Source organism: Hydra vulgaris, chromosome 12, assembly GCF_038396675.1.
Source record: "Hydra vulgaris chromosome 12, alternate assembly HydraT2T_AEP".
Classification (NCBI taxonomy): Eukaryota; Metazoa; Cnidaria; class Hydrozoa; order Anthoathecata; family Hydridae; genus Hydra; species Hydra vulgaris.
In genome coordinates this window covers 21,885,301-21,901,290 of record NC_088931.1, presented here as the reverse complement: position 1 = coordinate 21,901,290, position 15,990 = coordinate 21,885,301, and the positions used below count along the sequence as shown (strand labels likewise).

Here is a 15,990-nt window from a genome sequence, read left to right as displayed (position 1 = left end):
GGTGATATATCACAGGCTGTAGCAGTAAGTGAAACATTACCAGCAAAAACATCTTTTGGAATTTTTGCAATTACTGTGTCTGGGTGTTGTTAAAAACATTCTGAATGTTGTTAAAAACATTCCGAATGTTGTTAAAAATGTTCTTAATGTTGTTAAAAATGTTCTGAATGTTGTTAAAAACGTTCTGAATGTTTTTATTTTTAACTGTAAAACATGCGCGGAGTGATGCTACATCAACTATTTTATAGCCTGACTCGCAATGGAGTGCTGCTACATCGACTGACAAATAGCCTGACTTACACCGGAGTGCTGTTACATCAACTGATAAATAGCCTGACTCGCAACGGAGTACTGCTACATCAACTGAGGGTTTGGTTGGAGCAGGTAGTCTATCAAATAATTAAAACAAAACTTTTTTTTCTAGTCTTTAGAATTAACAAAAAACCTAAAACTGACATTTTATGGTAAAAACTTGAAGATGATCATGCAAGAGTATGTGTATATATATATATATATATATATATATATATATATATATATATATATATATATATATATATATATATGCATGCTAGGATCAAGTATTTCTTTACTAATGTTGATAAAAAGCTCACACAGAGATATTAGTTCATCTATACAAGGCCAAGGATTGTTAAACTAAATGATTTCATTGAAAATAATGATTTTCAAGCATTAAACTGTTGCAAAAAGAAATCTAATGATGACTCGCCATTTAAATAATTTTTTTATTAACTTTGAAGACTTTATTAAGACAACCTACCATTTACATCATAATTGTAAATAACAATCATTTAAATCAGTTTAAAAATCATTATTTTCAAAAAAATGATTTGTACATTATATTACTCTATTTTAATTAATTTTTTAATAATTTAAATTTAAAAAATTAAAACATCACAAAAATGTTTATGTATATATCTTATATATTATTGGCGGACTTAATAGTAGTGCTGTTAGGAGTAGTGCCCTTTCGAGCGTGTTTGACACGGGTTTCTTAGCAGCCATTGCAAATGAAAAACATTTAAAACAACTTTTATAAGAAAACACAAAGTGTATGTAATATCTAAATTATGTAAACTTTTAATTATATAATGTTCAAACATTCTTGAAACATATCAGGTTTTACATTTTTAGTTTCACTTGAAAACTGCATTGCAGCAATATCTCCTTATTTTTGATCTATAGCATTTATTTCCATTTTATTTTCCCGGAGAAGTTTGTTGCGCATATGTCATGATAGAGATATTTATGTTTTTAGTTTTTTTTTTTAATTTTTTTAGATTTTTTAAAATACAATATGCTTGTGAAGAGATTATATATAAACATAGAGATTATATATAAACATAAGTAATGATATTATACACTTTAGCAAACAAAATTTTTTTTAAAAAAGCTAAAAATTCTAAAAACATCAAAAAACAGGGGAAATTGATTGAGATACTTATGTTGTTATTGTGTTCAGGTAATTAGTTTCTAATATGCTGTGGTTGGTCTGAAAAAAATTATGCTCTGAAACTTATTAAAGTAAGACAGTCCTGCTATTTCAGAAGGTGTGCTGTGGAGGAAAAAAAAAAAAAAAAAAGAAAAGTCTGTAGCTAAAAAAAAATTTTCAATTTTATTTTAAAAATTAAGTCTTGTTTGCTATATATATATATATATTTTTTTTTTTTTGCTTTAAATATATACAACCAGATTAAAAAAATTAAAAATATATTGTGTTAAGGGTGGGTTTGAACTCTCATAAAACAGCACCCACGACAGCGAAATAAACCGCCTTATTTTTAGTGCGCCTAATAAAATTCTTTCTTTAGCGCAATAAACCACTCTATCCAATTTATGCGTGTAATTGAAAACAAACCATTTTATGAACTCTTATACCAATTGCAATTAATCAACACTTTTCAAGCAGGTTCTCTAAATGAACACAGCTTTATTCCATTTTTAGCACAAATATAACATAATATAACAATAAACAAATATATTATATTCAAATGTAAGAAATCCACTTATATAACGTTTTATACAGAATCGTGTGTTATATAAAAAAACTTTTTTAGTAATTACAAGTCTTTTTTGCTTAAACTGTTTTGCTTTGAACAATCACGTATAATATATGTATAATATGAGAAAACTTTAAAATTTTATTTTAAAAATTATGTCTTTTTGCTATATATATATATATATATATATATATATATATATATATATATATATATATTTATATATATATATATATATATATATATATATATATATATATGTATATATGTATATATGTATATATGTATATATATATATATATATATATATATATGTATATATGTATATATGTATATATATATATATATATATATATATATATATATATATACATATACATATACATATAATATTATATATAAAGAAAAATCATAATTAGGTTTGTTTTTCTCCTAAACGCAAATCATCAATTGCTCAGTGGTTAAATGCGCTGTCATCAGTGTCATTTCAGGGGGTTCAAGACCTTCCCTTGGCGTAATAAATTTTGAAATTTTTTCCCTCTTGCCTATACATTTATAGCAAATATATATGTGTGTGTGTGTGTGTGTGTGTGTGTGTGTGTGTGTGTGTGTGTGTGTGTGTGTGTGCGTGTGTGTATATATATTCCAAATATATATATATATATATATTTTCCAAATGTATATATATATATATATATATTCCAAATGTATATATATATATATTCCAAATATATATCTTCTATATATATAAAGGGCAATGTGTGTGTGTGTGTTTGTTCTCTATAGAAATCCAAACCGCCGGACCGATCTCGATGAAATTTGGCATGGGGGTAGTCCTCGAAGGGGAGAAGGTTCTTAGCTGGGTTTTGACCCTGTACCCCGACCCCCGGGGTCAAGGGGGCTAAAAATTGAGCCCCCCTGACCCCGGGATCAGGGGGGCCGATTTTTTGGGCCGATTTTTGTGTACAGATATCAGGTAAGCCAGTTTAAATATTGCCCCGGGCAACGCCGGGTAACTCCAGCTATATATATAAAGGGCAATGTGTGTTTGTGTGTGTGTTTGTTTGTTCTCTATAGAAATCCTAACCGCCGGACCGATCTCGATGAAATTTGGCATGGGGGTAGTCCTCGAGGAGGAGAAGGTTCTTAGCTGGGTTTTGACCCCGTACCCCGACCCCCGGGGTCAGGGGGCCCAAAAATAGGCCCCCCTAACCCCGGGGTCAGGGGGGCCCATTTTTTGGGCCCATTTTTCTGTACAGATATCAGGTAAGCCAGTTTAAATATTGGCCCGGGCAACGCCGGGTAACTCATGCTAGTATATATATATATATATATATATATATATATATATATATATATATATATATATATATTCCGAATATATATATATATATTCCGAATATATATGTGTATATATATATATGTGTGTGTGTGTGTATATATATATATTCCGAATATATATATATATATATATATATATATATATATATATATATATATATATATATATATATATATATATATATATATATATATATATATATATATATATATATATATATATATATATATATATATATATATGGTCTAAGTAGTACTAGTTTAGTAATAATTTTCAAATGAATATCAGTTTGATAAATAACAAAAAGTTGTTATTTATTTGAAAGCTATATATATATATATATATATTAAAAAGAATAAACTTTTTTATAATAATACATGCTAATTAAATATCTAATTAAATATCTATTACAATATCTAAACTGTTTAGGAAAGAGACAGTTGAACATCTTTTAAATGTGATGTTTAATGATCTTCATGGTCTTTATGCAGATTCTTCTATGGTTAATGGAATTACATTTTTGGGATCTTTGATAGAAGTTAAACGTCCTGAGGAACCTACAGATGGCATGGAGGATATTATACATCCAATTGATCATGAAAGACTAACAATAAGTAAATGTTTTTTTCTTCTTTGAAAGTATAATATTTGAACAAAGAAAGAATTGAGATTTGCATATTTGTTATCGATACTCGTTGAGTGATTTAATATTACATATTTTGCTATGTTATTAGTTGTTATTTGTGATTTTGTGATTTGTGATTTTTAGCTATTTGTGAATTTTGTTGTTGTTAATATCTTAATAACCAGTTGTTGCCTTATCTTTTTGTGTGAAACAAAAGTTTTTTAATATAAATACTTTTTATAAAAGATTTATTGAAATCTCTTTTTTATATACAGAAATAAACTAGGGACTGGCTCAGTTAATAAGGCAATATTGGGTTTACCACTTTCTCTGTGCATCAATTTAATGAAGTCAATCTTAATGAAAAATCTATTAAAATTTAAAAAAACTTTAAACAATGACATTTTAACTCATAATTTTTTAATAAGTACTTAAATTATTCAACATTTATTTCAGAAAGTTTCATAATTATTAACGGTTATTTCAATACTCTGATTCATTAAGAAGTTATGCACCAGCATCTAACTACTGTTGTTAATGCTACTTCTGTGAATTCATTTTAGGTTAAACTTCAACAAGGTTGATTTGAAAAATCTACCCAAAACCAACTATCTATTTTTTAACTGTCTTTGTATTTGCACAAGCTTATTTGCCTTTTCACTTCCAATTTATTCCTAATTTTTGATAAAACAAAACGAGAAAAATGTTCTTTCTATTCGTCCTGAGCTAGCAGGACAGAAGTTTAGAAATAAATTTGCAAGGGCATGTTTGAAGTTTAGAAATAAATTTGCAAGGACATGTTTGAGTTTAGAAATAAATTTGCAAGGACATGTTTGAAGTTTAGAAATAAATTTGCAAGGACATGTTTGAAGTTTAGAAATAAATTTGCAAAATCCTTTAAGGAAATTTTTATGAGCTAATAAAAATACTTGATTTAAAACAACACCAATTTGATTTTGGTTTGAAGACTGTAAGCTTGGCTAGATATTGCTCAATTTTCAATAATTTTCCATTGTTTTGATAGGTATAACATGGTTATCTACAATTTCTGCATAAATTATATTTTTATACAGACAATTTGAGAGTTCCATTGGGTATTGTTTGATCCACAATCAGTTATGCATAAAAGTTTAGACTTCGAGAGTGCGTCACATGAACTGTGAGCAATATCGGATCATTAGTAACACTACTCCATCTTGCATAATTTTAATTTTTTTTTTTCTTGGTTATGTTGACCATCATTTTGATCTGTTCTCAGTCTTGCTAATAAACACAAAGCAGTAACAAAGGGCTTCTTATGTGGCCTCATCCAATAGCACTAACAGGACAAATGCACAACATGGCACTGTTAATACTGTTAATTGATTTTCTACTTACCCCTAAAGTAATTGTCTAAGAGGCCTCCTACAAGACACTAGCCAGATAAAGTTTGTATCTGCCAAGGGTGAGTATTTTTATAGAGACACCATCTGTAGCCTTTACTCAACCAAGAGCCTGAAGGCAAGATATATTTTAAGTCAGAGTTAATTTCTTAGTTTGAGTTTGCTTTTTTGCCAAGAAAAATTTACAAAAAATACTACAAGGCAGCAGGATATAAAATTGGTTGTAAAGTAATTATGTTACCAGTAGCTAGGTGATCATGATGATCTTGAACCTAACCTGACCTAAGTTAGGCCAGAAGTTACTTCTGTAAGCAGTACTCTGCCACATTGCTCAGGAGATTTTGAATATACAAAGAAAAATTCTGAAGGGAATTTAAAATGAATGGTCTGTTATATGATTGTAATTACTAGTTCGTTACTAAGCTAACACCACATCAGGTTTAAAAGGAACACAAACATGCATATTGCACGCATCAGGTTCAAAACATTACATCACATCAGATTCAAAAGGAACATAAACATGCATATAGTAACTTATGCTTGAGCTAACACCAACCCAGAGGTTCATGGATAACAAAAACATAGATTTATGTCAATGTCTTCTTTCCTTATTTGCTTGGATAGCAGATTTATTGCTTGTTTTTTGTTCTTTAAGTACATGCCTCTGATTTTTCTGTCTGTTCTAGAGGTTGAAATTCATTTTCATTCTCTACTGGTAGATTGCAAAGCACTCACAATAAATCCTCCAAATCAAATTTTTGCTTTGAGAAACTTTGAGAATCTCTGCTATTTTATACTGAGACAGTACTATTCAATCATCCTCGAATTTTCACATATTTAATTGGAGAGATATCAGGTCTTGCCCATCGCTTAAAAGAAAGCAAAATGTTAGATTATGTTGTTACTGACAAACAATTTTTAAAAGTTTATAATCACAACAATATGCAAAAACCTTTCTAACTAGACAAATAGTATATTGATAACTTTTTAATGTAAGGCAATCTTTTATTAGGTAAGGCAATCTTTTATTACACTATAATACTGGCTTCGAAACAAAATGTTACATTAAACAAATTTGTCAAGGATTTATTAGGAAAGTAGCGATCTAAATACACCTTGATAATGATATATATGTGAGTATGTAAATATATCAGAGTGTGAAGTCCTATTGATTTTTAGAAAATCTGAAATCAAAAAGAGGGATTTCAAAAGCATATTATTTACCTAATCGGATGTAAACCGTCTACATTGGTCCAGAGTCATGTGCTTTATTACTAAAAACAGTCCTTCCATGCTTACTTTATAGATTGGCAAAGACAAAGGAACTCTGCAGCCATCACTTATAATTTCTGGGAAATAGTCAATCAATGAATAAACTTTTAAAAAAATCATCTAGGGTGGACAATTTATTCTAAAGATTGATATAATTTCTGGAATTACTTTTAAAGCAGTTTGAAGTTCTGTTTCAATCATACAAAGTTGGTTCTGCACATCTTCTGAAAAATTACCTTCAATCTTTTTTTACACAATAAAAACAAGTAAGGTCTCCGTTTTTCTACTGGCAAGGCATTTGCCTTATCTCAGAATTTAAATCAAACTCACAAACAGCAGAAAGTTGACTGATATTACTTTTCTCACTTGTTTTAACTGAAGGTTCTTATTTTTATTTTCCAGTTGAATTAGTTTTTATTTTTTTCTTCCAAAGGCTGTCAGCTGCAATCATCTAAAGAAATTTGTACATGTTTTTGAATATGCGTAATATTTATTTTAGTTTAATATTTATATATATTTGTATAAAAATGCATTTATGTAATATATAAATAATACATGTGTACCTAAGCATAATTCAGCATCTAGCTATAAGTGTACAAGAAAGGTTTTACAATAATGTTTTGTTAGGAAAAGTTTATATGCTGATATGAAATTAAAAGAATCCTGGAGTACCAACAATTTTAATGGCAGGCGGGACTCTAGATAAAAATAGGGATTCCTGGACACTATACTTTGCATCCCTGATATATGTATAAATGTGTGTGTGTATATATATATATATATATATATATATATATATATATATATATATATATATATATATATATATATATATATATGTATATATATATATGTATATATATATATGTATATATATATATGTATATATATATATATGTATATATATATATATATATATATATATATATATATATATATATATATATATATATATATATATATATATATATATATATATATATATATGTATATATAGTGGCAGAAAAAAGTCATGTGTCCAATAAATTTTTAATGGAATTTTTTGCTAGATAAAACAGAAACATCAAACAATCACTCTATATTTGTACAGTGTTTACCTTTTTCATAAACAACAGTAAATAGTCAATCGAGAACTGGAAGAATTACTTATACTTAGTATGTCCACCCTTAGCTAAACGCAGCTGTTCAATTTGTCAAGGCATAGACTCAATAAGATCTTGAAGGTGCTGTGGATTGATGTTATTCCAAGCATTTTGCAGCAAGTTTCAAAGTTCATCCTGATTGCGTGGATTTTACCCCTGATTGCCGTGAACAGGATTTCCCATGCATGTTTAATGAGATTTATATCTGGGCTCTGGGGTGACCATTCCAATTACTTAACATCCTTATCATGTAGGAAATCGCAAACTCGCTTAGCTTTATGGCAAGGTGCATAATCATGTTGGAAGGTAAAGGAAACTCTTCTGCCATAAAGCTCTCTGGCTGTAGGTAGCATGTGATTTCTTAACACTTGAAGGTATTGGACTTGATTCATGTTGTCTCTGCAACGGTAACTAATTAACAAACTCTGTAAAATAAACTAAATTTGTGGTCGGGCACATGACTTTTTTCCACCACTGTATATATATACAAAAATTGCTTTTTTTCTTTAATAAATGTCTATCATATATAGATTGTACATATCCTTTTAGTTGATACATATACTTTAATCTCCTTTTTTTTCATCCTCCTTCTCAATTCCTTTACATGACTCTCTTTATATTATTTATAATCTCAGGATGGCGATATTAATAGCATTTCATACACATATATCAGAGAGAGAGAGAGTTATTATTGTGAGGCAGATAATTAAGTATCAGTCAAAACTGTTGAAAAAAAGTTTAGTAAAAAGGTTTTAGTTGTCTCCAAGCTAATAATATTTTTGAATAATGAAAAATAAATAAACTTGTTTATACATAGAAATTGTTTCTGAAATTGAAAGATTTTGTTAGATGAAGAAGCCATCAATAAATGTAAAAAAAAATAAAAAATTTGAACTAAAGTTGCCACAAACCTATTTTCTTAATTGCCATATTAAAAATCAAATTTTGATACTAATTCAATTTGAATTTAAAATGTTGTAATCATGTTTGTAAGGTTTAAAATATTAACAAAAATTTTTTATCATGCAAGGTATCAAAGCAGCGTTAGAGGTACTTTCAAACAGAATACCTGATTTTCATCAGCTTCTTGTTCAGCCAAATGATGTAAGTGCTTTATCACTATTCTCTTTTATATTTTTGCAAATTATTTAATCTAAATATACTTTAAAATAGTTTTTAGTTTAACACTAAAAATTAAATGTTATAATTATAAAAATAATAATAGTTAATAAACAGATTTTGGTATTGCAACTGATTATGCAATATATAGCTAACCAACAACTATTATGCAATATATAACTGTCTGGGATTCTTCCCTTAATTTTCTTCATGATGGCCCTTCACCAGAAATCTTTCGTCTTTCTGCTGACAAATGTGCTTCTTATGTAATTTCTTGGATTCAGGCTAGCATGGAATCTTTTAATCCCTCTTAACAATTCCAAGTCAAGTCTCACTCTTCTCTGTGGTTTTCCTCTCGTTGCTCTGCTGCAATTTTAAATTGTAACCATTACTTCTATATTTATCAGGAAAACAATTTTCCAGGAAACAGACATCTATTTACTATTGCTAGAAATCATTGTAAAAAGGTTTTGTCAAACGCCAAAGCCCGCTATTCTCAGGTCATAAAATCTCATATTTTATCTCAAAAATTAGGCTCCAGAAATTTCTGGAGAATCTTTAACAGTATCAATTATAAGGGCAAAGCTGTTATTCCTCCTCCCTTACATGGTTCAGATTTTGTTACCTCACCTAAAGACAAAGCTGAAAAAGTTGCTAAGAACTTTTCATCAATCTCATCATTTAATTTCACTAATCACATCCTACCTTATATAGCAAACAAACAGGTTGATCCATTGCTTGACATTCATATCACTCCAGCTTCTGTATCTAAAGTGATTTCTTGCTTAGACTCTTCTACAGCTCGTGGTCCGGACAGCATACCTGTTATAGTCTTAAGTATTTTCCAAAGCCATCTATACTTTCAAAACTATTTAATAAGTGCTTATGAGAGTCTTGTTTTCCAGCCTGCTGGAAAGTGGCATTTGTTATGCCTATTTTCAAAAATTCTGGAGAGCGATCTGACTCATCTAACTACTATCCCATTAGTCTTTTACTATTATAAGAAAGTATTTTGAGTCTTTAATTAACTAACTTTTAATCTCTTATCTTGAGTCTAATAACTTTCCTTTTGATCATCAATATGGATTTCAATCTTCTCGTTCTACAACTGGTTTGTTAACGGTAATAACTGATCAATTTATTGTGCATTAGAGAGAGTTAGGACTATTGTTCTCCTTACATTTCTTAAGTCTTTGATAAAGTTTGGCATGCTGGTCTTTTCCATAAGTTCTCTTCTTGTGGTGTCTCAGGTAACGTCTTCTAGACTATTGAATCCTACCTTACCAATCATAGTATAAAAGTTGTCCTTGATGGACAGCACCTTTCTTCATTTCCTGAAACTTCAGGGGTTCCTTAAAGTTCTAATCTTGGTCCTATACTTTTTTAAATTAGCATTAACAATCTCCCAGGAAATCTCACATCTATGGTTGATGATACTATTATTTATTCTTATCTTGATAAGAAGCCAACACTCTCTGATTGCTTGGAGATCTGATTGCATTTAAACTTGAAAATGACCTCACTTCTGCTACAGCATGGGGCTAGTTAATTTTAACTCAGACAAAACTCTTTTTTCAGCTAATCTTTATTACAATAATTTAGATCTTCCTATATTTGTAAATGGTAATGTACTCGATGAGTCAGCTACCTTTGTCTTTTTGGACTAACTTATACTTCCGATCTTTCTTGGAAACTTTATATCAAATCCATTGCAAAATTAGCATCTGCTAAGGTTGTCGTGCTCACCACTTTCTTACTTTGGATTCAGTTCTTCATCTCTTTAAATCTCAAATCAGTCTTTGTATTGAATACTGTTGCCATATCTAGGGGGGGGGGGGAGGATCTTCTAATGATGCCCTTTTCTCTTTTAGACAAAGTGCAAAAATGAATTGTAAACATAGTTAGACCTGCTATTGTAACTAACCTCCAACCATTATCACATTGTTATGTTTCTTTTCTTTCTTATTTCTACAAATACTATAATGGGCACTGCTCTAAAGAGCTAGTGTCTCTTGTGCCATCTACTAAATTTATTCTTGTGTTACTCATCATTAGGGATTGCAATCCCGGGCATTAATTACGATCCCGGGATTTCGGGATTGAAGTAAATAAAATCCCGGGATCCCAGGATTTTATATAATGTGAGATATTTGCTAAAAAACAGAACTTAATACTGCATATATGAATATACTTTTTGATGTTATCAATTTTTTATTTAATTTCATTATGCCTTAATGACTTAAATTAATTTTCTATGGCGCCTTAAATTGTTTTAATTGTGTAACAGGCAGCAGGTGTATATAAAGATCTTAAAATAATGCAGAAATATATATACGGTACCTTCCATATTATGTTTTAAGATTACAGACTTTACAGAATAACCTTCATCAAGTAATTGGATATGTAAATAACATTTGAACATTTAAAGTGTATTTGACTAAAGTAACTAAACAATCAAAATTTCAAAATAAATTTGTAAACATAAATTTTCTTAAATTTGGCTACCGATGTAGCTGCTGTAGCAACAAGCTACTTTGTAAAAAATAACATAATAAGTTGTTTGTTAATATTGAGAGACAAAAATTAAAGAAAATCTTTATTTTATATTTATAAATAAATGGTAGCTAAATAATAAATGTAAAACAAAAAAACAATTCATATTAAATGCATATTTTATTTACAAACTTTCTTTTTTTGTCTGAAAATATGCCCAGAGGAATAGTAGAGCATTTAAGGTTTGGTCATATAAAATAACAAAAAACCAATATCTAAAACACTCCTGCTTCATAAGATGCACCTTCACTTTCATTTACTATATCTGTAAAACCTTTTCGTTGTGCACGAAGCAGCTTTCTTCTTTGTTTTATTGGGTCAAGCGACTTCTTTTTCATCATCTTTATTCTTTCTGCAAAGCAGCATTATATTAAAATTAATTTCTTCAGTTATTCCAAAGTCATTGCAAAAAAATGATGCCTCAAGCATTAGTAAACACTATTATTAACATATATTGCAGTAAACATTATTGCGGTAAACAACAAAAGCAATAAAAAGGTTATCATTTCAAAACGTTCAAGCGACTTAATAAACTCAAGCAATCACTTAACCACAAATTCGCTCAACAATTTTACAATTTATCTTTTTAACGCGAGAAGTCTTGCCAACAAACTTAACAATTGTTTTTTTATACGTTGAGTCAAACAAACCTGCCTTAATTTGTGTTTGTGAAACTTTTTTCAATGATAAACTCCCGAACTCCATGGTCTATTCAAAAATTTGTTCCATTTATCGTAAGGATAAAGCATAAACAGGATAAACCTGCAAAGCAGCATTATATAGCTCGTTATAATTCAGTATAGTTACCAACTTTGAACATTTTGTTTTACAAAATAATTTAATCAGTTCAATCCTGCTATAATCCCGAAAATCCCGGGATTTTGTGTTTAGAATCCCGGGACTTTCGGGACCCAAAAACGTCCGGGATCCCGGGATTGCAATCCCTACTCGTCATTCAATTAAGTCTCATCCTTTTACTTTGACTGTTTGCAAGTGGTCTAAAATTTTTATTTATCTAGTTTTTTCCTCAAACAACAGTTCTTTAGAAATTTCTCCTTCATCTTGTTTTCCTTATTCATATAATTTGCAATCTTTCAAGTTCACTGTTAATCGTTATCTTACTTTTATCTTAAAACTTTTATTTTGTTTTAAACTTTATCTTTTCTTTTCCAGTAACTTCCAACTCTAGTAGTGGTTGTTTGCAATCTTGTTGGAAGTGAAGATTTCATTAAAAAGAATAACACTTTTGTTTTTATATTTACACACAACAAAAAATTCAAATAAAAGCTTTTCTAACCGGTCTTAACTTTTATTTGATTGATTATTAGGTTTTACTTTTATTTTATTTAAGAAAATGTAGTAAAAAATTTTAACTGTTTTATATTTTTAGCAGATTATTTGTGCACATTGCTTCCAAACAGCTAAAATGTCTTGTTAAATATATTTTTCGTACATTATGGTTTAAAAGTAATCTTAAATGGTTTTTGAATAATCAGCAGTTTTTAGGTTTTGCCAAAAGTTACAAAGCTAAACATGTTTAAATTTTTCATATGAAAGTGTTATGTAAATTACATAAAGTTGTTGCAACATAACAAATAGTATACTTATTTTATACAAATAACAATAAAGTTTTTATTAATTGATTGATAAATAATAAACTTAATTGATAAAGTGAATTTTTGACCAAATTTTATTTACCTTTTGTTATTTGGCCTAAAATTTTTGTTTATCAACTCAATAATAATATGTGCACCTAAAATATATGCAAAAACAATACATGCTAATATTTTTGGGCACTTCAATTCTTTGGATTTTTTAGTCATCAATGGAAACAACATTTGGTACTCTAAAACCACCACTTGGTAAAGTTCGTTTAAGTATAGCAGCTTTAATTTCAAGAGCAGTTGCAACCAATAATTATTTAATAAATGACGCAATTGCAAAAGCTGGAACAGTCAAGATTTTGCTTGTATGATAGTTTGTTATAATAATCATATGATAATATTTATTTAAATGATAGTAAACTAACAACAGGACTGTTATAGATGCTACAGTTTATATAGGTTCTACTTTTTTTAGGATTTGTTTTCATTCTATGAATGGAATAATTTTTTACATACACATGTTCTACAATGTATAGCAGCTATTCTTTATTCAGAATGTTTAGTTAATGAATCAGAAGAAAGAAAAGAAAATAAACTTCTTAAAAATGTTTGTATATTATTTTAGAATTTTTATGCTGAATGTTTTTTCATTTTATGTTATATTATTTTGCTAACCTCTTTTTAATTCATTATTTTCTAAAGTTTATTCTCTAAGCTTTAATGCAGTTTTACTAAAATGTTTAATTATTTTTGCATTTACAAAAAAGAAAGTTTTCTTAAAAATTGTTTTTAAAATTTGTATGCTCTATTTTATACTATTTATACTATATACCTATACTATTTTTATGCTTTATTTCATACATTTGAATGCAATATTTTTTTTATTATAATGTTATTTTTAGTATTTCATTTCCTTTCTTAATCTTGTTTGTATTATTATCATTAAATCATACAATTAATAAACTACAAGTTATGTTGTACTGTATATAATATATATATATATATATATATATATATATATATATATATATATATATATATATATATATATATATATATATATATATATATGTATATGTATATATATGTATATATATATAATATATATATATATATATATATATATATATATGTATGTATATATATGTATATATGTGTGTGTGTGTATATATATATATATATATATATATATATATATATATATATATATATATATATATGTATATATAACAGGGGCTATTCTAGACCATTTTCGACAGCATCAACCCTATTTGGGCGCTGCCCAAATTCAAAATTGAGGACATTTTTTTTTATGGCAAATTTTTTTTTTACACCTACATTAGGCAATATTTCCACCAAATTTTGCAGGCATGAGGAGAGCCGCAGCCCAAATTATTTTCCTAGAATAGCCCCTGTGTATATATATATATATATATATATATATATATATATATATATATATATATATATATATATATATATATATATGTATATATAACAGGGGCTATTCTAGACCATTTTCGACAGCATCAACCCTATTTGGGCGCTGCCCAAATTCAAAATTGAGGACATTTTTTTTTATGGCAAATTTTTTTTTTACACCTACATTAGGCAATATTTCCACCAAATTTTGCAGGCATGAGGAGAGCCGCAGCCCAAATTATTTTCCTAGAATAGCCCCTGTGTATATATATATATATATATATATATATATATATATATATATATATATATATATATATATATATATATATATATATATATATATATATATATATATATATATATATGTATATATATGTATGTATGTATATATGTATGTATATATTTACAGTTATTTGAAGAGTGCAAAATCTTTGAAAGATGTATAGAGTTATGGGAAAATAACGAAATTTCACAGTAAAGTGTTTTTATTTACAAATCTATTTCCTCATTTGTTGTTTTACTTTATTCAACATCCTTTCTTTTTTTAAATATTAAAATTTACTGATTTTTAGTCAGTCAAATGGTTTAGTCTATTACAAATTGTTTTTAAACACATTTTAAATTGATAAATATTTTATTGTTGGTTATTAGTAATCACACTGTTACAATAATTTATTAATAATCACACTGTTACAACAAATTATATTTAGTGTATATTTTGTTTGTGGGAAGGAGTTACTTAGGATATTCTTGCATGTATTTAATACTTTTTCACTTTTCAAACAGTTTATCAATTTCTTTGATTTCTTTGATCATAAACATTCAATAGTAGTCTTACTGTGATTTACAGATTGTTTCAATAATTTGATAATTTTACAGTAATATAGAAATGTTTTTCCCTAATAAGGCTTCTATAAATGTCAATTAATGTTGATCACCAAAATGTTTTTGCTAAAATTATATTAAATTTAAACTAATACAATAATAATCTTCGAAAAAGTTTTTTTTATTTTAATCAACTAAAATCATGATTTTAAAATTAATCCTGATTTTAATATTTTTAGTATCAAATTTTACAATAATAACATTATATATATTATGTTTTAAAAATGTGCTATTAAAATAAACTTAAATGTGTAAAAATTATATGTATTAGATTAAAATAACTGAAAATTTATCACAGAGTCAAATTAATTTTTAACTAAGCATTTGAACATTTTGTTATTAAACGTACAGTAATTTTTAAAATTTTTGTTTTGCTCCTATTAGAAAATCTGGTGGGTCAAGAAAAGGTTACATGGGTCACTTAACAAAAATGATAAATGAAATAACAAAAGCAAAAGAAAAAGGTCCCAACCAAGATCTTATTATGTCAATGTTTAATGGTACGTTGTTTTTTTTAATTGCATTTAATTTGTTTTATTTTTTAAAAGGCATACACTAATACACTAAGATTAAATAAAATTGAATTGTAAACATTTAAACAAAAATGCATCGCAGAACTT

General features: G+C 27.6%; 1 protein-coding gene across 1 annotated transcript in view; it reads left to right on the top strand.

The window, feature by feature from the left end:
* The window catches only part of LOC101236472 (serine/threonine-protein phosphatase 6 regulatory subunit 3), a 92,875-nt gene that overhangs the window by 40,826 nt on the left and 36,059 nt on the right, over positions 1-15,990 (top strand). The window contains exons 10-15 of the mRNA XM_065812554.1: positions 3,793-3,977; positions 8,815-8,888; positions 13,276-13,425; positions 13,536-13,667; positions 14,895-14,959; positions 15,755-15,870. Coding sequence (XP_065668626.1) covers positions 3,793-3,977; positions 8,815-8,888; positions 13,276-13,425; positions 13,536-13,667; positions 14,895-14,959; positions 15,755-15,870 — 722 coding nt within the window. The remainder of the gene's footprint in view (positions 1-3,792; positions 3,978-8,814; positions 8,889-13,275; positions 13,426-13,535; positions 13,668-14,894; positions 14,960-15,754; positions 15,871-15,990) is intronic.